The 25,580-nt window shown below is 52.6% G+C and overlaps 1 protein-coding gene across 2 annotated transcripts in view; it reads left to right on the top strand.

Annotated features, from left to right (window-relative positions):
- Window positions 1-25,580, top strand: part of TLN1 (talin 1) — a 31,682-nt gene that overhangs the window by 5,404 nt on the left and 698 nt on the right. The window contains exons 2-57 of one of the 2 annotated variants that reach the window (XM_066256789.1): window positions 692-859; window positions 1,088-1,185; window positions 1,437-1,566; window positions 1,656-1,808; window positions 2,320-2,462; window positions 2,568-2,695; window positions 3,405-3,465; window positions 4,099-4,203; window positions 4,543-4,698; window positions 5,449-5,550; window positions 5,714-5,790; window positions 6,011-6,191; window positions 6,368-6,481; window positions 6,593-6,701; window positions 6,907-7,115; window positions 7,280-7,378; window positions 7,795-7,845; window positions 8,399-8,566; window positions 8,754-9,048; window positions 9,601-9,767; window positions 10,612-10,740; window positions 10,915-11,031; window positions 11,132-11,245; window positions 11,450-11,584; window positions 11,675-11,803; window positions 11,978-12,080; window positions 12,235-12,443; window positions 12,825-12,944; window positions 13,147-13,344; window positions 13,531-13,670; window positions 13,856-13,949; window positions 14,035-14,124; window positions 14,236-14,358; window positions 15,569-15,712; window positions 16,186-16,347; window positions 16,586-16,726; window positions 16,815-16,996; window positions 17,193-17,325; window positions 17,536-17,637; window positions 17,727-17,897; window positions 17,992-18,141; window positions 18,240-18,341; window positions 18,421-18,540; window positions 19,250-19,396; window positions 19,565-19,731; window positions 19,836-20,019; window positions 20,109-20,234; window positions 20,331-20,447; window positions 23,281-23,466; window positions 23,586-23,693; window positions 24,178-24,283; window positions 24,483-24,607; window positions 24,715-24,840; window positions 24,952-25,014; window positions 25,123-25,305; window positions 25,450-25,578. In XM_066256789.1, the coding sequence (XP_066112886.1) occupies window positions 730-859; window positions 1,088-1,185; window positions 1,437-1,566; window positions 1,656-1,808; window positions 2,320-2,462; window positions 2,568-2,695; window positions 3,405-3,465; window positions 4,099-4,203; window positions 4,543-4,698; window positions 5,449-5,550; window positions 5,714-5,790; window positions 6,011-6,191; window positions 6,368-6,481; window positions 6,593-6,701; window positions 6,907-7,115; window positions 7,280-7,378; window positions 7,795-7,845; window positions 8,399-8,566; window positions 8,754-9,048; window positions 9,601-9,767; window positions 10,612-10,740; window positions 10,915-11,031; window positions 11,132-11,245; window positions 11,450-11,584; window positions 11,675-11,803; window positions 11,978-12,080; window positions 12,235-12,443; window positions 12,825-12,944; window positions 13,147-13,344; window positions 13,531-13,670; window positions 13,856-13,949; window positions 14,035-14,124; window positions 14,236-14,358; window positions 15,569-15,712; window positions 16,186-16,347; window positions 16,586-16,726; window positions 16,815-16,996; window positions 17,193-17,325; window positions 17,536-17,637; window positions 17,727-17,897; window positions 17,992-18,141; window positions 18,240-18,341; window positions 18,421-18,540; window positions 19,250-19,396; window positions 19,565-19,731; window positions 19,836-20,019; window positions 20,109-20,234; window positions 20,331-20,447; window positions 23,281-23,466; window positions 23,586-23,693; window positions 24,178-24,283; window positions 24,483-24,607; window positions 24,715-24,840; window positions 24,952-25,014; window positions 25,123-25,305; window positions 25,450-25,578 (7,551 nt within the window). In that variant the 5' untranslated portion in view covers window positions 692-729. The remainder of the gene's footprint in view (window positions 1-691; window positions 860-1,087; window positions 1,186-1,436; window positions 1,567-1,655; window positions 1,809-2,319; window positions 2,463-2,567; window positions 2,696-3,404; window positions 3,466-4,098; window positions 4,204-4,542; window positions 4,699-5,448; window positions 5,551-5,713; window positions 5,791-6,010; window positions 6,192-6,367; window positions 6,482-6,592; window positions 6,702-6,906; window positions 7,116-7,279; window positions 7,379-7,794; window positions 7,846-8,398; window positions 8,567-8,753; window positions 9,049-9,600; window positions 9,768-10,611; window positions 10,741-10,914; window positions 11,032-11,131; window positions 11,246-11,449; window positions 11,585-11,674; window positions 11,804-11,977; window positions 12,081-12,234; window positions 12,444-12,824; window positions 12,945-13,146; window positions 13,345-13,530; window positions 13,671-13,855; window positions 13,950-14,034; window positions 14,125-14,235; window positions 14,359-15,568; window positions 15,713-16,185; window positions 16,348-16,585; window positions 16,727-16,814; window positions 16,997-17,192; window positions 17,326-17,535; window positions 17,638-17,726; window positions 17,898-17,991; window positions 18,142-18,239; window positions 18,342-18,420; window positions 18,541-19,249; window positions 19,397-19,564; window positions 19,732-19,835; window positions 20,020-20,108; window positions 20,235-20,330; window positions 20,448-23,280; window positions 23,467-23,585; window positions 23,694-24,177; window positions 24,284-24,482; window positions 24,608-24,714; window positions 24,841-24,951; window positions 25,015-25,122; window positions 25,306-25,449; window positions 25,579-25,580) is intronic. The other variant, XM_066256790.1, reaches the window with a different exon arrangement.

Below are 25,580 nucleotides of genomic sequence, written 5' to 3' on the forward strand. Positions count from 1 at the left end.
ATAATTCTAGCTTGACTGCCAGGGAAGCCAAATATAGGGCCAAGCTCCTTGGGGAGGCCCCCAGCATCTCAGGTTAGAGGAAAGCTGGAACAGGAGTGGGCTGGATGGCTTGAATAGCCAGTGTTAGTCTCCCTGCCAGACTAGCTAGAGTCAGTGTGTGCAGGTTTTAAACGCCTTCGGGAATGATCTAATATAACGTCTTCATTTTGAAGAGACAGAAGCTGAAGCTATGAGAGGGAAGGTCACATGATGAGTCAGGGCAGAGCTCTGAAAATCCCAGATGGGAAAAAAGCAGGATTTAGTGGGAGATGGAGAGAAAAAGACTGAACCAGGAAAAGACGAAAACAAGAAAGAATCAGGGCTGGGAAAGGAACAGGGACAAGAGGCAAGAGAGACACTTGGAAGAAAAAAGGGAGGCACAGATTTCAGCGGTGAGGACAGGGTTTGTCCTCAAGTAACACTGACTTTCAGACCTGCTCTTGCACCTTGCACACTAGCCTCTCCTTCAGATGTTTTATATGGTTAGGACTGGTCCTTTTGATGTAACTAATCTTTCTCTAAAATTATTAAATATAATAAAAACCTCATTACTGTCTGCTTTAGTGAGTCCCTTTCCAAAACACTGCTCCCTGGGACATCTGGGGGACCTTCTCTCCTCCAATGAGGGTGTGCTAATGCCCTGATGCCACAGGCCAGGTGTAGCCAAGCTGGAGAGGAGAAGCTGCCACCATGGTTGCACTTTCGCTGAAGATCAGCATTGGGAATGTGGTGAAGACGATGCAGTTCGAGCCGTCCACCATGGTGTACGACGCTTGTCGCATCATTCGGGAACGTATCCCAGAGGCCCCGGCTGGCCCCCGTGAGTCTGATTACCCATGTGGCTGGGGCAGGAGTACGTGGTCCCTTCTACTCCCAGGCTCTTGGCCTTGGGAAATGACTTTATTGTCTCCCAAGGCTACCCATCCCTCACTTCTATTCTCTATGATTCCCGCCTTCCCTTTTAGTCCAGAATCACTGGGGAAATAATAAGGGCAGCCATTCAGCCATATTGGGGTCCTCATCTGAGGTGACCTGTCCTCTCTTTTAGCCAGTGACTTTGGGCTGTTTCTGTCAGACGATGACCCCAAAAAGGGTATATGGCTGGAGGCTGGGAAAGCTTTGGATTACTACATGCTCCGAAATGGGGTGAGTATCACTTCAAGGATCACCCAACATCCTCTTCCTAGTTCTACCTCCTATTTTCAATACCCACATCTGTTTTCTCTGACCCCTCCCATGCTCTTTGTCTATTATAGGCAGTCATAATACCCTGCCTGCTTCTGAGTGAGCCGTTGTAGTCCTTTTAGTAATCTCCTTTCCTCTTCTCTGGCTGTGTTAAAAAGAAGTAATACCTCGAGTTTAAAGTGGCTTCCTACCTCCTATTCCTGCTCCAACAGGATACCATGGAGTACAGGAAGAAACAGAGACCCCTAAAGATCCGTATGCTAGATGGAACTGTGAAGACTATCATGGTGGATGACTCTAAGACTGTCACCGACATGCTTATGACCATCTGTGCCCGCATTGGTAAGGGGTCTCAGTGGGGCTGAGGGCTCGGGCTAGGAAGCTCCGGCTCTGGCAAAAGACACCGCTACTGACCCCTTCCCCTCCCCTAGGCATCACCAACCACGATGAATATTCTCTGGTTCGAGAGCTGATGGAAGAGAAAAAGGAGGAGGTGACGGGCACCTTACGAAAGGACAAGACACTGCTGCGAGATGAAAAGAAGATGGAGAAACTAAAGCAGAAATTGCACACTGATGATGAGTGTAAGCAGAAATAGAATAAAGAGGGCACTGGGAATGGTCAGGGCAGCAGGAGCAGCCATTTGTTTATTGTTTATTGAACACCTGCTTTTGTAAGGCACTGTTTTAGACATTGGGGATGCATCAGCAATAAAACAAAAGCCTATACTCACAGAACTTAACGTATTAGTGAGAGAAGGTAGGAAATGGACCTGTGGTGGCGCAGTGGATAAAGCGTCGACCTGGAAATGCTGAGGTCGCCAGTTCGAAACCCTGGGCTTGCCTGGTCAAGGCACATATGGGAGTTGATGCTTCCAGCTCCTCCCCCTTCTTTCTCTCTGTTTCTCTCTCTCCCTCTCTCTCTCTCCTCTCTGAAAATGAATAAATAAAATTAAAAAAAAAAAAACTTAAAAAAAAAAAGATTAAAAAAAAAAGAGAGAGAAGGTAGGAAATGAAGGAATGAACAAACAAAAAGCAGAGACTAGACAGCACAGGGGCCACGGGGCCTTGTCACTGAGTGGACTCTGTGTCTCAGTGAACTGGCTGGACCATGGTCGCACACTGAGGGAACAGGGCGTGGAGGAGAATGAGACGCTTCTGCTGAGGAGGAAGTTCTTCTACTCGGACCAGAATGTGGATTCCCGGGACCCTGTACAGCTGAACCTCCTTTATGTGCAGGTGAGGAGAGGACCTGCCCTGCATATTGGAGGCAGGGAGAGGGGACGGTAAGGGGCATCCCTTTGCCAACATACAACATTTGCCTCCTTTCCCTGTGCTCTCCAGGCACGAGATGATATCCTGAATGGCTCCCACCCTGTCTCCTTTGACAAGGCCTGTGAGTTCGCTGGCTTCCAATGCCAGATCCAGTTTGGGCCCCACAATGAGCAGAAGCACAAGGCTGGCTTCCTTGAGTGAGTGACACATCCTACACCCTGTCAGGGCCCAGGACTTTTTGCCTTTGTGACCCCCGAGTCCTGTCTCCCAGGACTTCTCACTGCATTTCTTCTGCGGCACCAGGGTTTGACCCCCACGGTACCTTTTTAGCTTCCATCAGCCATTTGTCTCCTACTGGCCCTGTGTGGAATATGACTATAGTCCAGCTCTCTGCCCCTGCTACCTCTGTCTAAAGCAAGCATAGAACTTTTTTGAGATATCTGAAGAATTTTACTGCAGTAGCCAGAGGGAAATAGGGTACATTTTTACTCATAGGGAACACTAGATATAAAATGTCTCAAGTCTTTATCCCCTGGTATTTCTCAGAATGTAGAGTTTGGCATAGCTTTCCCAGCTTCCTACAGGCATGGTCGTCCTTCTAGTGAGCTCCTTCTGCTCCGGTTTCCTTGAAATAATGCTTTTGACCCTCTTTCCCTCAGGGACCGAGCCTCCAACTCACATTCCCTCAGTCCTTTTCCCTGTAGGGAGAGACACAGGCTGCATTCAAGACCTAATGCTAAGTCACCTTGATTTCAGGGACAGTTCAGACTCTGTTCCCTCAGAGTCTTTCTTCTCCCCAAAGATAACACTGCCCTAGACATTTCCTCATACCCCTGGGTCCACAGTCCATCGCCCTATGTCCCTGATGCTGTCCACTACATGCTGACCCTCCCTTTTCTGGTGTAGCCTGAAGGACTTCCTGCCCAAGGAGTACGTGAAGCAGAAGGGAGAGCGTAAGATCTTCCAGGTGAATGGGGACGGGAGAGTGGGATGACCTGGGAGCTTTGCTGCTTGATCTTCCTGACTGAATGGACCCCTGTGCCCGCCCTATCTGCTCCCACCTGCTTCCACCCACCAAACTCTTTTCCCACATCACCTGTGCCAAGAAAGCAGAAGACCTGGGCTTCTGGTCTCAGCTCCATCACTGCATTGCCATGGAACTCAGTTCAACGTTCTTGTTTTCTTTTTGTCTCTAACACGGGATAACAGTACCTGCCCTGTGTGGGGTTGATAGGAGAATCAAATGGGGTAGTATACCTGAAATTACTGTGAAAAGTCTATCTTTTTAAACATATAAGGTGTTATCTCTACCCTTTGAATGTTCAGCCCAAAAGGCCTTCTATTTGACCTGCTACTTAACTATCCATTCACATCTCCAGAATGTCTGCAAGTTCCTTAACTACATCCCTTGAACCTTTGCTTCTGCAGATCCTTTATCAGTGCCCAGCCCTTCACCCTCTTATTCTCACACCCTGCCCCCCTAACCTTTCCTGTGTCCCCATACTACTCTCTTGTTACAGCTAACATCCCAACTTAACTCCTTGTCTGTGACATTGTCCTTGTCGTATTTTGCTAACTCTTTTTCATTTCGTGCTCTAAGGCACACAAGAATTGTGGACAGATGAGTGAGATTGAGGCCAAGGTACGCTACGTGAAGCTAGCCCGTTCTCTTAAGACATATGGCGTCTCCTTCTTTCTGGTTAAGGTGAGTTACAGGCCCTTCTCACTGCCCTCCTTATTTTCACTCTTACCCTTTCCTGTCTGAAAGTCTGATCCTGCCCTCAGTCATATTTCCCAGCATTCCCTAAGAGTCCCGTTCTCTGCCTTGTGAAAACTTGCTCATTGTCAGTTCACCACCACCACGTCCTGCCCTACCCTGTGTTTTCTCCCTTCCCCTTTTCCCTAAAAGAGCCTTGTCCTGGGCCCATCCATAGACACCCCAGTTTAGTACTCAGCACCCCCTTGTGGTCTTGATCCGATCTGACCATTCACTTCTCATTCAATCTCTGATCTCTTAACACCAGCAACAACCTTTGTCTCATAGGAAAAGATGAAAGGAAAGAACAAGCTGGTGCCCAGGCTCCTGGGCATCACTAAGGAGTGTGTGATGCGAGTGGATGAGAAGACCAAAGAGGTGATCCAGGAATGGAACCTCACCAACATCAAACGCTGGGCTGCCTCTCCCAAGAGCTTCACCCTGGTGAGCCCCCGGGCTCAGAGGGAAGAGGACCTCGGGATTGTCAGAGACCGGGCAGCTGCAGAGGGCCCTCCACCTCCCTGGGGGCAGGCGCATTGAATGTGACTCCAGAAAGAAAGGAGAATTTTGGAAATATTGCAGGAACATGGAGGTTAGAGTAGAGGAGAAATTCCTGCATAGTTGAGTGATGCTTAAATTATTGTTTAAAATCAACAGAACAAAATTGTAGACATTAAGTTGAGATCATAGGAAACTTGGGGAGAGAGAAGAAAAAGTTGATAAAACAACATTCCTTCCCTCTTTTAGCAGCAACTATGCACTTTAATTTTCCTCCTGGCTTTATATTTTGGTTTTATGAATTGAAACTGATACCAACTTGATGAAGTGCCCCAGTGAGAGAAAGGAGTGAACGTTAGTTTTTCATTTTCAGTGCTGGCGCTAACCTTCAGTGTGGTCCTTTAAGGGTAAATGTTACTGTCCTTCTAATTTTATTATCCTGAGAGAAAGGAGATTTCCCAAATGGTATGTGTAGCATAAAGACCACTCCTCAGAAATAAAATAGTTCCCTCCAAGGAGGAAAGTAGAGAAATAGGTTGACGAAAATAGAGAAATAGGATGAGGCAGGCTTATCCTAGAGGGTTGTTGGCATGGGAAGAACCCTCATCAGCTCAACCTTGTGGCTCCCATCCTTCCCTTTTCCACTGGGATAGATTTGGGCTCAATTCCCAGTGAGCCCCCACCTTGTCACCCTAGGATTTCGGGGACTACCAGGATGGCTACTACTCCGTCCAGACAACTGAGGGGGAGCAGATCGCACAGCTCATTGCTGGCTACATCGACATCATCCTGAAGAAGGTGAGCACTGCCCGCTGCAGCAGCCTTCGCTGTCTTCCCTGACCTCTCCAAGCCGGTCCTTTAGAAATGGGGACCTGGGTTCTGAAAACTGCTGGTTGAGGAAAGCGGCTGCCTTTTCCTCACTTCCTCCTCTTTAATTCTTGTTCCTTTTTCCTTTCTACAGAAAAAAAGCAAAGACCACTTTGGGATGGAAGGAGATGAGGAATCTACTATGCTAGAGGACTCTGTGTCCCCCAAAAAGTACGAAGGGAGTGGGGCTGACCCCAGCCCTCAGGGGCATGGAAAGCAAGCCTGGGGCTGTGGAATCCTTACAATGGTTCCGTAACTAGTCGAAGGCTGTAATGAGCCCTGACACCCCCTAGTCCCCAGACCATGGGACCTGTGAAGGCGGTAGAGCTGGGAGGGAAGGAGGTGAGAGGAAGAAGACCCCTGGGAGCTCCTCACTGTGCCCTCCCTCTAGGTCGACAGTCCTTCAGCAGCAGTATAACCGGGTAGGGAAAGTGGAGCATGGCTCTGTGGCCCTGCCTGCCATCATGCGCTCTGGAGCCTCTGGTCCTGAGAATTTCCAGGTGGGCAGCATGCCGCCTGCCCAGCAGCAGATTACTAGTGGCCAGATGCACCGAGGACACATGCCCCCTTTGGTAAGAGTGCCCACATTGCCTCCACAGTACTCGGCCTCCCTCACTCAGCTGGGTCTAGCCAAAAGTTGGGCAATCTTTTCCCCCATCTCTATTTGTACTCCCCTCCCTAGCCTCAGGTTCTCATATCCTACTTTCTCTTTCTTCTAAACGTGCCCTCTGAACTCCTCTCCGTGTAGACGTCAGCCCAGCAGGCCCTCACTGGAACCATCAACTCCAGCATGCAGGCTGTGCAGGCTGCTCAGGCCACTCTGGATGACTTTGACACTCTGCCCCCTCTAGGCCAGGATGCTGTGAGTATGGGATGGAGGAGAGGTCCACGGTACTGAAGCGGGGACTCCTAGAAACAGGGTTGGGGCTAACCAAAGCAGAACAGATCCTGAGGTTGTCGCTCTTCGTCTCAGGCCTCTAAGGCTTGGCGGAAGAACAAGATGGATGAATCAAAGCATGAGATCCACTCCCAGGTAGATGCCATCACAGCCGGTACTGCCTCCGTGGTGAACCTGACAGCGGGTAGGCTGGACGCCAAGCTTATTGTCTGTGGTGGGATGGGAGGACGAGTGTGTGCAAGCATGAGTGTGACTGCACCTTGACTCATGGAAGGGACTGTGTGTGTACGTCTCTCTTGGGACGTGTGTGACTAACTGCCTAAGACTGCCCTTCCCAGCGCATCATCTAGTCTGCCCGTCCTCACACATGCTCCTCTTCCTCCCCTCAGGGGACCCTGCAGAGACAGATTACACCGCAGTGGGCTGTGCCGTCACCACCATCTCCTCCAACCTGACAGAGATGTCCCGTGGCGTGAAGCTGCTCGCTGCCCTGCTGGAGGATGAAGGCGGCAGTGGCCGTCCCCTGCTGCAGGCAGCGAAGGGCCTCGCGGGCGCAGTGTCAGAACTGCTGCGCAGTGCCCAGCCTGCCAGTGCTGAGGTCAGGGGCGGCGGGGATGGCGCTAGGGAGAACAGAGGGTTCACGCCCAAGGGAGGGGGGCAGTTCAAGCCACAGAACTGAAGTGTGGGTCCTGTGGGCACATAGGACCCGTGGGCGTGTGGGCGGGGATTGGGCAGCTTCTGACTGGTGTTCACTCTCCACAGCCCCGTCAGAACCTGCTGCAAGCAGCTGGGAACGTGGGCCAGGCCAGTGGGGAGCTGTTGCAGCAAATTGGGGAAAGTGATACTGACCCACACTTCCAGGTTGGTGACTTACCCAACCCCAGAACCCCAGCATCTAGGAGGTGACCTCTGATCCTGAGTCCAGCTCCTAGTCCTGCTACTCTGAATTGACCCCTCAGAGCCAACTTGAACCTGTTTCCAGGAATAATACTGGGAACCTCCAGTCCTGTTTTAGGGAATGAGAATTCAGAGTCTCCAAATCTAAACTTAACCTACTAATTCATAATTCACCCTTGGCCCTAATTGATGACATTTTTAGCCACCTGTCATCTTTTCCCTGTCTTTCCCATATGTAGCCCTGGCCCCAATTCGAGGACATCTGAAACCCTCTCCAGTCCTTCAGACCTTACCACCCTGAGGATACTTTTCCTCCATCCCCCTTGCCCACCCCATGCCGGTTTCCTCAGTTGACTTGTCATCCTGAATTTCCCATGCAGATATGTGCACCCAGAGGGTCTGGGGTTCGATCTCCCCCCGATCCCCCCACGGTAACGGCCTCTGGCCTGGGCCTTCCCAGCTTTGTCCTCTGAGCCGCATACACTCGCTTCTGCACCTTCCCCCCTGCCCCCCACCCCATGGGGAGCAGGACATGATGGGAGACGGGGAGGCAGGGCTCGGGAATGGGATCAGAGAGGATAGTGCAGGGACTGGTTCCCAAGACTCCGGGGTGACTGCTCCCAACCAAGATTAAGAAGAAATGGAGAAAAGAAGCTGGGGGTGGGAGGAACCCCCAAAAGTACCTCCTCTCTCCACCCCCTGTAACCGCGCTGCCCTTCCTCCCGTCGCCGACCGAGTGTATCCGCCTCGCACGTTTCTCCCTTTGGTGTAGGCTCTGTTTCTTTTGGTGTGGGTTTGTACCTTGGTTGGGGCTCTGTCCTACTGGGTGCTCAAGGCAGGGGTTTGGGGTAGGTTCTAGCTGCTTCTGCATACACTGTCCTGTGATTGGAGTCATTGGGAATAATGAACCAGCTTACGCCTCTCAGAAGGGTCCAGGGATCCCAAGCCCGATCTCAGGCCATGCTAACTGCTCCCTTCTCACAGGAGGTGCTAATGCAGCTAGCCAAGGCCGTGGCAAATGCTGCAGCTGCCCTGGTCCTCAAGGCCAAGAGCGTGGCCCAGCGGACAGAAGACTCAGGGCTTCAAACCCAGGTTATTGCTGCGGCAACACAGTGTGCCCTGTCCACTTCCCAGCTGGTGGCCTGTACCAAGGTGAGTCCCAAAGGTTGCTAGTCTGTGCCAAGGGGTAGTGCTGTCATCCACACAAGAGCCTCTCATTTTATCTCTTTGGCTCCCTCAGTCTTATTACCCAACTGAATGACTATTGTGAACACCACAAACACCCCACCTCATGACTCCTTTTCCCAGCCTGTGTTTCTGACGTTCCGTTTACCCACAGGTGGTGGCACCTACAATCAGCTCACCTGTCTGCCAAGAGCAGCTGGTGGAGGCTGGACGCCTAGTAGCCAAAGCTGTGGAGGGCTGTGTGTCCGCCTCCCAGGCAGCGACAGAGGACGGGCAGCTGTTGCGGGGGGTTGGAGCAGCGGCCACAGCTGTCACGCAGGCCCTGAATGAGCTGCTGCAGCACGTGAGATCCCATGCCAGCGGGGCCGGGCCTGCTGGCCGTTACGACCAGGCCACCGACACCATTCTTACTGTCACCGAGAACATTTTCAGCTCCATGGGTGATGCTGGTAAGGGACCCCACCCCTGAGAAGACAGAGACCCCTGGTGAGGTTCGCTGAGCCCATTGGCTATTCCCTTGCAGACCTGCCACCACCCCTGCGGACTCGGCACAGTAGACTGGACTCCCATCTGTAGCGCAGGAGTATAACCCTTGCTTTGCCTTCCGTACACATTTAAAGAGTATATCCCTCCAAAACAGAGTGTGTCAAAGTGTATACAAAAACAGATGGAAAATGGCATTATTAAGATAGCCTTTCCCACTCTGTTCTACCTCATCGCCCCCAAGAGCCTTTACTAAAAGTATCTTATCAAAACTATTTGCTGAAAATACCCGTTGGTAACTGTTTTTCTCTCCCATCAAAGCCGACCAGGAAATATTTCTCCCCCAAATCCGAAATCCAGAAAATTATAACTCCAAGGAAATCACTGGAGAATTTTGCCTCAGTCTCTTGACTGTTAGGAAAAGCCTCATCTCTACCTTGTCCGCGCCATTTTCCGGTACCCCTGGGACCCCCTCAGTGTCCCTGGCTTCCTCACCTGATTGTGCCCTGTCCCCTCAGGGGAGATGGTACGACAGGCCCGCATCCTAGCCCAAGCCACCTCTGACCTGGTCAATGCCATCAAGGCGGATGCCGAAGGGGAGAGTGATCTGGAGAACTCCCGCAAGCTGTTAAGTGCTGCCAAGATCCTAGCTGATGCCACAGCCAAGATGGTGGAGGCTGCCAAGGTACAGAGACTTCTGTGCAGACTCCCAGACTGGGCCCTGAAGGGAAGTAGACCAGTCCAGGTGGTCACCCTCATCTGATGGGGGAGACCCAGGTGAAGCAGAAAATACAAGAGAACAAATACAGGAGCACTTAGGAAGTAAATGTGTCCCTGAGTTTCCAGTGGCCCAGGCTTCCAGCTGGTAGGGTTCCCAGAGTCCTTGCTGAGTGGCAGCCGTACTTTTTTTCTTTCTCTGAGTCTAAGATCTGCTGTTCCTCCTTTTCCCTACTTTGCTGCCACCACCTGCCTGGGATCCTTCTGCTTCCTGGTCTCCTGCAAGTGCACATAGGCCTTCAGTCCCAGGGCCTGCTAGCTAGCACTGCAGAGATCAGGCAGTGGGACATTGGGACACAGGGTGCAGAGGACTGACGGGAAGAAGCCGGAAGACTCCCAGGTCTCCTGGGTTCAAGGGCATTTCAGTTGGCAGGAGTAATCAGGTCCCCTGCGTTGGTATTCCAGAAGTCTGCTCTGAACTGCAGCCTCCTAGTCTCAGAGAGTCCTGCTCACCCCCATTTGCTAGTGGTATTTGGGGGGGGGGCGTTGGGGGAAGAAACATTGCCCCTTCCCCAAGAGAAAAAGTAACAGTTTCACCTAAAGAAGGGATTTCAGTATCCCAAAGGGAATCCAGGCTCTGACCAAGGTTTCCCATTTGCCTTCGCAAGGCAGCTTGTCTCAGTAGGGATTACCTTTCAGTGGGGATATTAGAAATGACTTCAGGAGAGAAAAGCTGAGTCTGGAGAGGTCAGAGCAGAGCTTAGTGAAGGTCCACAGGGGTGCTGGGCGGTGACTGTCTCTCCACCCCTCAGGGAGCAGCCGCCCACCCTGACAGTGAGGAGCAGCAGCAGCGGCTACGGGAGGCAGCAGAGGGTCTACGCATGGCGACTAATGCAGCTGCACAAAATGCCATCAAGAAAAAGCTGGTGCAGCGCCTGGAGGTGAGGCTGGGAAATGAACCAGGAGCAAGAAAGTGTGGATGCTGTGGGAGGATGAAACTGGGAGTGATGTGCGGAGAGTCACTTAGTACTTCCCTGGAGGAGGGCAGGGGCAGGCTAGGCCAGGGCCTGGGCATGGGAATGCCTGGCGCTGTTCTGACCACTCTGTCCTCACAGCACGCGGCCAAACAGGCTGCAGCCTCAGCTACGCAGACCATCGCTGCGGCCCAGCATGCAGCCTCCACCCCCAAGGCGTCCGCTGGCCCCCAGCCCCTGCTGGTGCAGAGCTGCAAGGTGAGGCCCCAGGAAGTATGTGGGGTGAGAAGGCGTGTGGGAGCAGGGGGACTTCCCCCAGCATGTTAGGGGCTGACTCTCGTGATATCTTCACCTACAGGCTGTGGCAGAGCAGATTCCACTGCTGGTGCAGGGCGTCCGAGGGAGCCAAGCTCAGCCTGACAGTCCCAGTGCCCAGCTGGCCCTCATTGCTGCCAGCCAGAGCTTCCTTCAGGCAAGACACCCTCTCCCACTTCCCTGACCAGACCCTTTCCACCCTCCTAAGTCTCCTACAGCACCCAGAATTTAAATCTTGGCCAATAGCCTCTGTCCCAGTACTGACCCCCCGTGCTCACCATGTCCTGATGACTGTCATTAGTTGTTGTACTAAGCCCAGAGGAAAGATAGCACCCTCATCTGCCCACCTACTCCCCAACAGCCAGGAGGGAAGATGGTGGCAGCTGCGAAGGCCTCAGTGCCCACAATTCAGGACCAGGCTTCAGCCATGCAGCTGAGTCAGTGTGCTAAAAACCTTGGCACCGCCTTGGCTGAGCTCCGCACTGCTGCCCAAAAGGTATGGGAGCTGGCTGTCTTTGTGGAAGAGGAGGGTGGAGTGCTGGGACATAGCAGTACCTCTACACCCCAAACCACCATATCCTTGTAGGCGCAGGAAGCGTGTGGGCCTTTGGAGATGGATTCTGCACTGAGTGTAGTACAGAATCTAGAGAGAGACCTGCAGGAGGTGAAGGCAGCAGCTCGAGACGGCAAGCTCAAACCCTTACCTGGGGAGACAGTAAGTATTCTTAAGACCTCATTTTTATTCACACCCTGAAGTCTTTCTTCCCACCTATGTCCCAGAGCTGCCGAAAACCTCATTTAAACTGCCAGCTGTCCCCAAGTAGTTTAGGTTCCCTCTTCCCAGTTCCTCCTGTACCTGAGTCCCCTGAGACTCCCCCTTTATCCCTAGATGGAGAAATGTGCCCAGGACCTGGGTAACAGTACCAAAGCAGTGAGCTCTGCCATCGCCCAGCTGCTGGGGGAGGTTGCCCAGGGCAATGAGAACTATGCAGGTATGTGGGCCGGGCCAGGAACGGGCCATATGGGTGAGGTGGATGGGGGACTAGGAGCTGGGTGATGGACAGGGCCTGACAGGGGAAACCACTGGGATCAGGGCCTAGCGATGAAGGTGCCTTTTCCCGCCTCCTTCCTCTCCCGTCTCCCCAGGTATTGCAGCACGGGATGTGGCAGGTGGGCTGCGGTCACTGGCCCAGGCCGCTAGGGGCATAGCTGCCTTGACATCAGATCCTGCAGTGCAGGCCATTGTGCTTGACACGGCCAGTGATGTACTGGACAAGGCCAGCAGCCTCATCGAGGAGGCTAAGAAGGCAACTGGCCATCCAGGGGACCCTGAGAACCAGCAGCGGCTTGCCCAGGTCAGGTATTGGGAAGGGACCACTTCCTCCCTGTCCCCAGGTCCCATCAGAAGGCCCACTCCAACCGGGGAAAAGCCTCAGCCACACTAACGGAGGGACAGCTTCTCAGATCTGCTCCTGAGATCTCTCTGGATCACACCCGTTCTCTTCATCCTAGTACAGGTGTCTCAGACGAGGCAGGGGCCCAGCTATACATCGAGTTGGGGGAAGCTTGATTGCTGTCACTTGGTACCCTAACTTCAGCCTGCTCAGCTACAGCACTCCTTTCCCCTTTCACTTTCAGAGGGAACAGAGCAGTTCTCTTCCGTGTCCTCGGGGGGGAGAGGGGGACCTCCCAAATTGTTTTCATTTTGGCAACACTCCCTCTCCTTCCTACCTCAGGTGGCTAAAGCAGTGACCCAGGCACTGAACCGCTGCGTCAGCTGCCTGCCTGGCCAGCGAGATGTGGATAACGCCCTGAGAGCAGTGGGAGATGCCAGCAAGCGACTCCTCAGTGACTCGGTAGGAGGACTGGGGGCGGGGGACATAGGAGCCGAGGAACGGAGGAACTCCAAGCCTCTCCTTTCATCGCTAGACCTCTCCTTAAGCCTGACTTCCCAGATTTATTCCCTTTCGTTGCTCCCCGGCGCTGGGCCCAGCTCCCAGCACTCCTTGACCAAGTTCTCCCTCACATTCTCGCACCTAACTTCCTCTGACCCTGCAGGTTCCCCCCAGCACTGGGACATTTCAAGAAGCTCAGAGCCGGTTGAATGAAGCCGCTGCTGGGCTGAATCAGGCAGCCACGGAACTGGTGCAGGCCTCTCGGGGAACCCCTCAGGACCTGGCTCGAGCCTCAGGCCGATTTGGACAGGACTTTAGCACCTTCCTGGAAGCTGGCGTGGAGATGGCAGGACAGGCTCCGGTATGAAGAGGCACAGGGTCTGCTTCAAGGGTTAGATAGGAGACACCTGTGTGACCATGGAGTCCTGCTCTGCTCCCAGCTCCCTCCCCTTCCCAGCCTCTAGCAGAACTTGAATATTTGGAACAGAAGATCCCTTTTAGAGGTAAGAAAGAACTGGACAATGTGTTGATCGTCTCACTTCAACAGAGCCAGGAGGACCGGGCCCAGGTTGTATCCAACTTGAAGGGCATCTCCATGTCTTCAAGCAAACTTCTTTTGGCTGCCAAGGCCTTATCCACAGACCCAGCTGCCCCCAACCTCAAGAGTCAGCTGGCTGCAGCTGCCCGGTAAGTAGGAGCTAGGAAGCCCAGCCCTAGAACATTGCAGAGACTGAGGAAGGGGCATTTTAGGAGCTGCCCTTGGCTTAGAAATGGTTCCGTGTGAAAGAGAAATAGCTAGAGACTCCTTGTGTAGGTAGGACCGAGGAATGATGACCTGTGCACCCATTCACTCAACTTCCTGTTTTTCCCAGGGCGGTGACTGAAAGCATCAACCAGCTCATCACCATGTGCACCCAGCAGGCACCAGGCCAGAAAGAGTGTGACAATGCCCTGCGAGAACTGGAGGTGGGACTTAGCAGGGTTGAGGTTGAGGAAGGTGTTCTGGGTCTGGGGTGAGCGAGGTGTCTTACTTTGCTCTCCACCTACACAGACGGTCCGGGAACTCCTAGAGAACCCAGTCCAGCCCATCAATGACATGTCATACTTCGGCTGCCTGGACAGTGTAATGGAGAACTCAAAGGTGAGTGCAGCTTGGAACCCAGGAAGGCAGAGGGCAGGCAGATGGAACTAACCAGGAGCTTCCCTACCCAACTGATGACAGGATTGACACCTGGTTCCCTCTGTTCCTCAGGTACTGGGCGAGGCCATGACTGGCATCTCCCAAAATGCCAAGAATGGAAACCTGCCAGAGTTTGGAGAGGCCATTGCCACAGCTTCCAAGGCCCTCTGTGGCTTCACCGAGGCAGCTGCACAGGTCATTTTCAGTGGTTCCTGGAGGATGTCTGCTTTCCCTTCCTCATCTCCTAGCAGCCTGACACACACATTATGTTTGCAAAGCCAGCTGTATGGAAACAGGGGTTCTTCTATCCATCTTGAAGTGCAGATATTTGTCAGTAATCATAGAACACCAACACTTCTGATCACTGTCACCCCTGAACCCTGGTACTCTGGGTTATGATTACACTTTATTAAAATAATACCAGTGAGTAAATTTACAGTTACCTGAGTTACTACTTAATTTTGCCCTAATATTTCTACATTTTAAAATATAAATTTTTCTTTTTTTTTAATGAGAGGAGGGGAGATAGAGAAACAGAATCCCACATGCGCCCCAACTGGGATCCACTCAGCAACCCCCATCTGGGGCTGATGCTCAAATCAACTGAGCTGTGCTCAGCGCCCAGGGCTGACATTCAAACCAGTCCACCCACTGGCTGCGAGAGGGGAAGAGGGAGAGAAAGGGGGAGAGAAGCAGATGTTCGCTCTTGTGTGCCCTAACTGGGAATCAAACTCGGGACGTCCACATGCTGGGCTGATGTTCTATCCACTGAGCCAGCCGGCCAGGGCCAGTATATGAATTCTTAATACTGGCTTGAGAGTCTGTCATCTCAGACTGCTTCCCTGAACGCCCACCATCCAGCTCCCTCAACCTCCCCTACCTCCCATTGCCCTTTTCTGTTGGGTGGCCTGCTCTGTATGGCTTGACTTATTTCTGGAAGAGCATAAAGAGGAACAAAGTACGAATCAACCCTCATGATGGTCTTTCAATTATAAAAATATTTTTGGCAACCATTACCCCCACTCCCTTTCCTCTTTCCAAATCTCTGGAGCTTGGAGGTATTATAAATGTTACTTAGCCTAACAACCCCCATAGTTTTAGAACTATGTCTTTAAAAGAAGCTTCTCATGCAGGCGGTAGGGATGGGGAGCTTTCTGTAGTGTCACTGTAGTTTGTTAATACCTTTAACTTGTTAATAACTTGTTTATGATAGTTTAATTTAATGTTAATATTGCTTAGTAACTTGTTTAATTTGTAAATGCTTTGTAAGTTTGTTAATACTTCCACTCACATAGAACCCTGGTCACTAAACTTCCCCCTACTCTCCCTTGTCCCTACTATCACTGTTTGACTCCTACCGGAGGAATATTCTTCATTCTTTACCCCCAAATTTCTCTCTCCCCAGGCTGCATATCTGGTTGGGGTCTCTGACCCCAACAGCCAAGCTGGACAGCAAGGCCTTGTGGAGCCCACGCAATTTGCCCGTGCCAACCAGGCAATTCAGATGGCCTGTCAGAGCTTGGGGGAGCCTGGCTGTACCCAGGCCCAGGTAACTGAAGGGACTAGGTGCCAAGGGCAAGTCTGGGAAAGGATACCGAGCCAGGATAGACTGGCCCTTGGGGGGAGGGGGAGGTGCAGGACGTGGGGAGGACGCGAGGGCGGAGTGCCGTCTCTCCCTGCACACAGCTCCTCTTTGGGTAATTGTCTTTTCCGCCGGGTTCTCATCATTCTTTCAATTACTGCTGAGTTCACAACTTCTCTGTAGATGTTTGAGCTTACTCTCCTACTGACCCTATTAGAATTTCTCCGTTAGTGTGTCTGGCTTTTATTTCCCCTTCCCTCACACCCTGTTCTCTTTGGGTATCTCTGTCTCCCAAATCTTGACTTTCCAGGTGACCCTCTTTGCTAATTAGACTTCCAAAGATATTGCTCACCACCCCCCTACCTGAAGAGGCTCCTCCCTGGGTGTGTACACTCCCCTCCTGCCCTCACCGTTGCTCTTCCACGTGTCTGTCTCCTCAGGTGCTCTCTGCAGCCACCATTGTGGCCAAGCACACCTCTGCACTGTGCAACAGCTGCCGCCTGGCTTCTTCTCGTACCGCCAATCCTACTGCCAAGCGCCAGTTTGTACAGTCAGCCAAGGAGGTGGCCAACAGCACAGCCAATCTTGTCAAGACCATCAAGGTTCCCAGTGTTTGAATTCGTAGCCTTTCCCTGACCTGTCCAGTCTTCTCTCTCCTGAGTGCCCCCCATCATCCCCCAAGGCCTTTTACCAAATCCCTTGTTCCTGAGCTGAAGCTCTTTCCTACCCACATTGGTCATCGCCCCCCTGATCTCACACCTTTAAGCCCAGGAGGGAGACTTGGGCCTCATCTCCCTTGCCTACAGGCCATCCTGAGGGCCTCTCTGTCACCCACTTCAGGCGCTAGACGGGGCCTTCACGGAGGAGAACCGTGCCCAGTGCCAGGCAGCAACAGCCCCTCTGCTGGAGGCTGTGGACAATCTGAGTGCCTTTGCATCCAACCCTGAGTTCGCCAGCATTCCTGCCCAGATCAGCCCTGAGGTGAAGCAAGGCGAAGGGGAAACTGATGGGCCAGTTGCTACTGCATCTCCGTGGGGTGTGTGACTGACCTCCCTCCTCTCTTCCCCAGGGCCGGGCTGCCATGGAACCCATTGTGGTCTCTGCCAAGACAATGTTGGAGAGTGCTGGGGGACTCATCCAGACGGCCCGCGCCCTGGCAGTCAATCCTCGAGACCCCCCGCGCTGGTCGGTGCTGGCCGGCCACTCCCGTACTGTCTCAGACTCCATTAAGAAGCTGATTACGAGCATGAGGTATTGAGGGGATGAAGAACCCGTGTGACTGGGGGACACACACTGTGGCAGAGTGGAGGGGTGGGCGCGTAGGTGCGATTAGATGGATAGTGTTGGAGGTCACCTATTGTCCAGGATTTGGGGAATACGGGGATAGACAGACTAGCTTTGTTTTAAGGGGATATTCTTAATGTTAGAGCCTATGATGTGTCTGCAGGGACAAGGCTCCAGGGCAGCTGGAGTGTGAAGCGGCCATTGCAGCTCTGAACAGCTGTCTACGGGACCTAGACCAGGCTTCCCTCGCTGCAGTCAGCCAGCAGCTTGCTCCCCGTGAGGGAATCTCTCAAGAGGTAAGGGGATAGAGGGTTATGGGAAAAGTCCAGGAAGAGGGCTGCAGACTTAAAGAAAACGGAGGATTTGAGAGTGGGCTTCACAGAGACATCAAGAGACTGGAACCTACCTAGAGCAGTTAGTTAGTTTGGTGTGGAGAGAAGTGTAGGGTCCTGTGAGAGTAGGGGGCCCTATTCCAGGCACAGGGCTAAAGTCTGCTTCCTCCCCAGGCCTTGCACACTCAGATGCTCACTGCAGTGCAGGAAATCTCCCATCTTATTGAGCCGCTAGCCAGTGCTGCCCGGGCTGAAGCCTCCCAGCTGGGACACAAGGTATCTGGGAAGACACAAGTGGGGAGTCCCAGGGATAGGGCGAGAGGGGGTACCTGCCCAACTGACCCGCATTTCACCATGTGCCTCAGGTTTCTCAGATGGCCCAATACTTTGAGCCGCTCACCCTGGCTGCTGTGGGCGCTGCCTCCAAGACCCTGAGCCACCCACAGCAGATGGCACTCCTGGACCAGACTAAAACGTTGGCAGAGTCTGCCCTACAGTTGCTGTACACAGCCAAGGAAGCTGGCGGCAACCCCAAGGTACTGAGGGCTTGGAGGGAGGGGCTGCTTCTACGAGTTAGGGACTGGAAGACCAGGAGCAGGAGCCCCTCCACTCACTCACGCTAACCCTCAGCAAGCAGCTCACACCCAGGAAGCCCTGGAGGAGGCTGTGCAGATGATGACAGAGGCTGTAGAGGACCTGACAACAACCCTCAATGAGGCAGCCAGTGCTGCTGGGGCCGTCGGCGGCATGGTGGACTCCATCACGCAGGCCATCAACCAGGTTAGATGTGGACACTGAGGCTGCCCTGGGCCAGGGCTCCTGAACACAGTTGTAGAACCTTAACGATCTTTCCCCTTTGATTATTCTAACCCCCTCAGCTAGATGAAGGACCAATGGGTGAACCAGAAGGTTCCTTCGTGGATTACCAGACAACTATGGTGCGGACAGCCAAGGCCATCGCTGTCACCGTTCAGGAGATGGTGAGTTTGGGAGAGTGTAAGAGGACTGCCCTTGGGTAGCTGAGTTTGGATATAACTCTACCTTTTCCATTATTACCAGGTAACCAAGTCAAATACCAGTCCTGAGGAGCTGGGCCCTCTAGCTAACCAGCTGACCACTGACTACGGCCGTCTGGCCTCACAGGCCAAGCCTGCAGCTGTGGCTGCTGAAAATGAAGAGGTAAACATGGAGACATCTCTGACCTTCCCCCTGCTTCTCACAGAGAATCCCAGTGGCACGTCCCTTGTCCTTATGTTAGCCTCGGGGGCTATCCTACCCACAACTCCCTCCAGTCTTCCATGGAGTGGGGAACACACCCTCAGTCACTCCACTGAAGAGTGATCAGGGCTCTGTGTCAGCACAGGGTCAAGCCTTCAGTTACAAAGCTAAAGGAGACAGCCTGGGCTCTAGGATTTCCCAGACTACTGCTGTCACCTCTGCCAACCCTCCTCTGGGTCTGTGGCTGCTGCTCTGTTCTGCTGCAAGTCTCTGTCCCCTTCTTAGTTCTTCCTTGTTGCAGACTCATAAAGCGCTTCCTTCCCTAAGCTCCTGGCTTTCCAAGAAAGCAAGTAATTGGATCTCAGCAAGACACACCTAATCCCCCAAAACCCACCACAACTGCATACAGGCCAAATTGTAATCCATGGCCTCTGATTCAGTATAAAGTGCTCTCCTCCTCCTCCCACTGTGCTTCACACAGTCCTCACCAGCTGGTGCCCACGTGCTATTATTATCCACGTGTAGGAGGTGACCTCCTGCCTAAAGGATATGAGACAGGAAAAGTCAGTGTACTGTGATGTGTGTTTTAGGTACTTAGTGACTCTTCCAAGCACAGTGGAAATGTCTGGGTGCCTCATGTAAAATCCATCTCTTCTTCTTCTGCTCACAGATAGGTGCCCACATCAAGCACCGGGTACAGGAGCTGGGACATGGCTGTTCTGCTCTGGTCACCAAGGCAGGCGCCCTGCAGTGCAGCCCCAGTGATGTTTATACCAAGAAGGAGCTCATAGAATGTGCCCGGAGAGTCTCCGAAAAGGTGACAGCTCATTCACCCAGATGGGGGGACTGGCCCCCAACCCTACAGCCTTCCCCGTCCTCCTCCAGCTCTCCCAGCCCTCTCCTCTGTCCCTTGTCCCAGGGTCCTAGTGACCTTCCCACTTCAGATGACATCTAACCCAGTCACTATGTGACTTCCTTCCCCCAGGTCTCCCACGTGCTGGCTGCACTCCAAGCCGGGAATCGTGGCACCCAGGCCTGCATCACAGCAGCCAGTGCTGTGTCTGGCATCATTGCCGACCTCGACACCACCATCATGTTTGCTACAGCCGGCACACTCAATCGCGAGGGTGCGGAAACTTTTGCTGACCACCGGTGAGCAGGGAATGGGGCCTCATGGAGGCAGGCTGGGGGTGGGGCCACAGAGGCTGGAGGGGCAGGGGACCTGCGGAGAGCTGACAAGCTGGGCCCTCTCTCAGGGAGGGCATTCTGAAGACTGCAAAGGTGCTGGTGGAGGACACCAAAGTCCTGGTGCAGAATGCAGCTGGGAGCCAGGAGAAACTGGCACAGGCCGCCCAGTCCTCTGTGGCCACCATCACCCGACTTGCTGATGTGGTCAAGCTGGGTGCAGCCAGCCTTGGATCCGAGGATCCTGAGACCCAGGTATCCACCTGACACCCCCAATTCTGGTCAGATCCACTACTTGCTCCCCCTTTCCCTCCCACAGACCAGAGCCTCTGCTCTCCCCACAGGTGGTACTGATCAATGCCGTGAAAGACGTGGCCAAGGCCCTGGGAGACCTCATCAGTGCGACAAAGGCTGCCGCTGGCAAAGTTGGGGATGACCCTGCAGTGTGGCAGCTCAAGAACTCTGCCAAGGTTGGTGGGAACGAGGGCAGCCTCAGGAGAGAGCAGACCAACGTGCTTCCTCTGGTTCCTTAAAATGATTCCCTTTCCCACTCCTGACACGCCTAGGTGATGGTGACCAATGTGACATCACTGCTCAAGACTGTGAAAGCTGTGGAAGACGAGGCCACCAAAGGCACACGGGCCCTGGAGGCAACCACAGAACACATACGGCAGGAACTGGCGGTGAGCACGAGTCCGGGGTATTGGGGCCTCCAGTCAGAGAGCGGTCTTGTGCTAGACTAGGACACTGTACCTCCCATGGAGTCACAGAAATGTAAAATCACACACAGTTTCACTTGCTGCCAAGCCTCTAAGTGAGCCACACTCAGCTCTTTCCCTCCACGCTGTTTTTACCCCTTAGCCTTTGACAACTACCTTTTCACCACTATCCTCCCACAGTGGCCTAGTAGTTGCCACCTTCAGTGGCCTCTTCGCGGCCCTCTCTTCTTCAAACATTTCCAAAGCATTTGAGTGTGCTAATATGCCTCTCTTTGGAATTCTTTCTTCCTCTGGCTTTCTTGACCCATTTTTCTCTTCCTAATATCTGCAGTTGACATTAACTTACCTTCAACCTAGTAAATGAAGAGGCCTTTCCAAAACTGTACAAAGAGCCTTCTTTTTCTATTCCCTTTGGCAAATTCAGCCACTTTCGCTATTGTTCTCTAAGAAGTTCACTTCTGATTCTGAGTTATTTTCAGTGGCCTGTTTGACATTGCCCCCGAGATGAGATGTGGTGCCTTCTGAGCAGCTGTTCTTCTGACATGTTACTTCCTGGCAATGGTGTAACTACCTCCCAGTCATGAAGATTTTCCTCTGTTATCTTTGACCTCACTGTCTTATTCACCATCTCCAGGCCATTCCAACTACCCTTCCTCCCCCTTCTCTCGCTCCCTCTCCAGTCCCAGTCAGCACTCTCGTTCAGCTTTCGTCCGCCCCACGGGGACTGCTGGACAGTGTTCTCCCTGGGCTCCCTGCCTTTGGCCTCCACCAGTCTCAGCTCCCCTGACCATCTTTCTCATTTCTGAAACTGTCATCTTTCTGACAATCTGTTTTCATCTCTACTTGGAGATGTCCAAATTGAAACATTTAACTTCCTGCCTCCCAAACCTGATTGTTCCCTTATCCTTCTCATCTCACTAAATGTCACCATTTAGTAACTTGGTTCCTAAAGCCAGAAACCCAGCTTTAAAGTGCTTTTGTCATTCCCCACATCTCAGCCCATCAGCAAGTCTTGTGAGTGCTCCCTCCGATCTCATTTTCTCTTTTCTCCGTCTCTCCCACCACCACCTTGACCAAACCACCATAAGTCCTTAGTTGTATTTATGCCATAGCCTTGATCTTATCTCCCTGCTTCTACACTCACCCCCTCAATCCATTTTCTCTACACAGCCGCCAGAATTATCTTCTTAAAATATAAATTAGGTTGGCCTGACCTGTGGTGGCGCAGTGGATAAAGCGTTGACCTGGAAATGCTGAGGTTGCCGGTTTGAAACCCTGGGCTTGCCTGGTCAAGGCACATATGGGAGTTGATGCTTCCAGCTCCTCCCTCCTTCTCTCTCTCTGTTTCTCTCTCTCCCTCTTTCTCTCCTCTCTAAAAATAGATAAATAAAATTAAAAAAAAAAAAAAACTTAAAAAAATAAAAATAAAAAAAATATATATATAAATTAGGTTATGTCACTTCACTGCTTAACACCCTTCAGTGACTGCTCTGGCTTCTGTGTTAGAACCCACACTCCTTAGCATCACCGTCCAGTTCCATGGCCCACGCCGACTTCCCCAGACCCGTCCTGTCCCTGTCGCCTCTCTTTCTGTACCCCAGCCCCACTGCACTCTCCGTTCTTGCCCGCCCTAGGCCCTTGCACTTGCTTTTTGAACACTGGCTCCCCCCAATCCTTCAGGCTTCACCTTAAATGTCTGCTCCTCAGAGAGGCCTTTCCTGAACACCTATCTGAAATAACCTCGTTTCTGTTTCTCATCACAGCACCCTTTTTATTTCCTTCACAGTCCAGATCACGGTCTTTAGTTTTTCTGCTTGTTCACTTTTTGTCTGTATCCAAAACTAGGCTGTAAGCTCCATGAGAACAAGACCCTGTCTGCCTTCTCCCGTTGCTTCCCTAGCATCTCACACAGAACCTGCCACCTAGCCGATCGTCGATAGTTTGTTGGAAGAACACGTACATCAAAATATTATTACTTTTGCCTGACCAGGCAGTGGCGCAGTGGATAGAGCGTCGGACTGGGATGCGGAGGACCCAGGTTCGAAACCCTGAGGTCGCCAGCTTAAGCATGGGCTCATCTGGTTTGAGCAAAGCTCACCAGCTTGGACTCAAGGTTGCTGGTTTGAGCAAGGGGTTACTTAGTCTGCTGAAGGTCCGCGATCAAGGCACATATGAGAAAACAATCAATGAACAACTAAGGTGTCGCAATGAAAAACTAATGACTGATGCTTCTCATCTCCCTGTTCCTGTCTGTCTGTCCCTATCTCTGGCTCTCTCTGTAAAAAAAAAAAAAAAATTATTACTTTTATATCTGATGTAAAACTCTTAAGTCCCTTGGTGTGATAGGCAAGGCCCCAACAACCTTTTCTCCACTATCCCTCTATTCTAGAACATTCTTTAATACTCTCCCATTTGATATCCTGGTTATTCACGTCCTACCATCTACCTAAAATACTCTTCTGTTACCTGTATCTCTTAAAGCGCAATTCCTTCTCGCCCTACTCCAGCTGCTCGCTTGTTCAAGGCTTCTCTGTGGTTCAAGAATAAAAACCCCACCTCAAAAGCTGCTTCTTTAATTTCAAGCAAACCCTCCCCAGTCACTGCAGGCAGAAATAATGACCAGCTGCCTGCTGTTACATTAGCTGTGAATATGTGGACTCCTCCAAGGACATGACCTACAATAAGTACTCAGCGAGTGCTGGTTTAGTGAACACTTGGATGGATGAACCAAATTACTCGAGTGCTACATTGTCTCACAGTCCCATGTAAAACTTTTCTTATCATTCTTCCCCAACAGGTCTTCTGTTCCCCAGAGCCCCCTGCCAAGACCTCTACACCAGAAGATTTCATCCGAATGACCAAGGGTATCACCATGGCAACAGCTAAGGCGGTTGCCGCTGGCAACTCTTGTCGCCAGGAGGATGTCATTGCCACAGCCAATCTGAGTCGTCGTGCTATTGCAGATATGCTTCGGGCTTGCAAGGTAGAAACCCTGGTAGTGAGGCAGTTTTAGGGCAAAACACAGCAGGGGAGAAACTGCAGGGGTTTGGGGACCTGGAGCTCTTTGGGATCCTAAAGTTAACACATTGCTCGGTGGTATAGGAAGCTGCTTACCACCCAGAAGTGGCCCCTGATGTGCGGCTTCGAGCCCTGCACTACGGCCGGGAATGTGCCAATGGCTACCTGGAACTGCTCGACCATGTGCTCCTGGTAAGGAGGGAGTGGTCTCCTCACACCAGCCTCCCTGCTCACACAGTCCTCGTGCCATGTGCCTCAGACTTAGCTCTCTAGTATGCTCGAATCTGCTCTCCACCCACCATCTTATTTCCCAAATCCGTTATTTCCAAGCCTCCTTCCACTGGGGCCCCATCATCCTAGCATTTTTGGTTCTCCTACTCATCTCTTCCTCTTCTTTTTCTTATTTCTTTCCTTCCCACCTGACCTCCTCCTCTACCTTCGCCATCTCTTCTTTCTCCTTTCATCATTCTCCTTGCTCCTTGGCAGCCGGTGAGTGACATGCAGCCCTGCCGTGTTTCTCACGTGTGCAGAGTGCACCTGGATGGGCAGCGTGGTGTTTGAGGGCTGCTGCGTGGAGTGGTGTAGGGATGGGGTTGGGAGGCCGTGGTCTGCCCCTTTTTTAGGTCAGGGTGGGAGCTAAGGTCTGATGCTCTCTGCTCCCCACCTTTCTTCCCAGACCCTGCAGAAGCCAAGCCCAGAATTGAAGCAGCAATTGACAGGACACTCAAAGCGTGTAGCTGGTTCAGTCACTGAGCTCATCCAGGCTGCTGAGGCCATGAAGGGTGAGGGGTGGCCAGGGGAAGGGAGGAAGGGGAAACCTTTGTCATGGGGAGATCCCGATTCCGTGTTGGACTGCTCCGAGCTAGCCTCTGCCGATAGTTCCCCACAGGTGCCAGGGGCCTGGTGATACTAACCATGCTGCCCAGTGCTCCTGACCTCCCAGCTCTGGCTCAGCCCTTCCTTCCCCCTTTGTCCCACCAGGAACAGAGTGGGTGGATCCAGAGGACCCCACAGTCATTGCAGAGAATGAGCTCCTGGGAGCTGCAGCCGCCATTGAGGCTGCAGCCAAAAAGCTGGAGCAACTGAAGCCCCGGGCCAAACCCAAGGTCAGCCCTGTTCCTCCCTTTTCTGTACCCTCCTAATGGCAGAATGTCTGCACCTTCAGCCCCTTCTTCCTTTGCATCTTTCTCTACAACCTTTGTCTCCATTGCAGGAGGCGGATGAGTCCTTGAACTTTGAGGAGCAAATACTGGAAGCCGCCAAGTCCATTGCAGCCGCCACCAGTGCCCTGGTAAAGGCTGCATCAGCTGCCCAGAGGGAACTGGTAGCCCAAGGGAAGGTAAGTACTTGGATACCCAGAAGCATGGGGATAGCAGCAGCTTGTAACGGGAGGCTTTTACAGACGCGCAGAGAACACAGGTCTGAGCAGGCTCTCCTCCTTCCTTCACAGGTCGGGGCCATTCCAGCCAACGCACTGGATGATGGGCAGTGGTCCCAGGGCCTCATTTCTGCTGTGAGTGTACAACACCCACTAGGCCTCTGAGCTGAAGAGATTTGAGAAGGCTAGAGAGGGGATGGGCCAGGGCAAGAGGCGCATTTTAATCTTACCTCCTCACTTTAGGCCCGGATGGTGGCTGCAGCCACCAACAATCTGTGCGAGGCAGCCAATGCAGCTGTGCAAGGCCATGCCAGCCAGGAGAAGCTCATCTCATCGGCCAAGCAGGTGGCCGCCTCCACAGCCCAGCTCCTTGTGGCCTGCAAGGTCAAGGCTGACCAGGACTCTGAGGCAATGAAACGGCTTCAGGTGAGGAACGTTAACCCATCCCATTGTACCTTGGGCTGTGATGCTTTAAATTGTCACCCCCAAGCCATGCTTTTCTGTGGGGGAACTCTCTCAGCTGGAACCCTACCTGAATTCTCAGCCTCTCGCTGCCTTCTCTCCACCCAGGTTGCCGGGAACGCAGTGAAGCGAGCCTCGGACAATCTGGTGAAGGCGGCGCAGAAGGCAGCAGCCTTTGAAGACCAGGAGAACGAGACGGTGGTGGTGAAGGAGAAGATGGTCGGGGGCATTGCCCAGGT

Source organism: Saccopteryx bilineata, chromosome 2 (genome assembly GCF_036850765.1).
Source record: "Saccopteryx bilineata isolate mSacBil1 chromosome 2, mSacBil1_pri_phased_curated, whole genome shotgun sequence".
Classification (NCBI taxonomy): Eukaryota; Metazoa; Chordata; class Mammalia; order Chiroptera; family Emballonuridae; genus Saccopteryx; species Saccopteryx bilineata.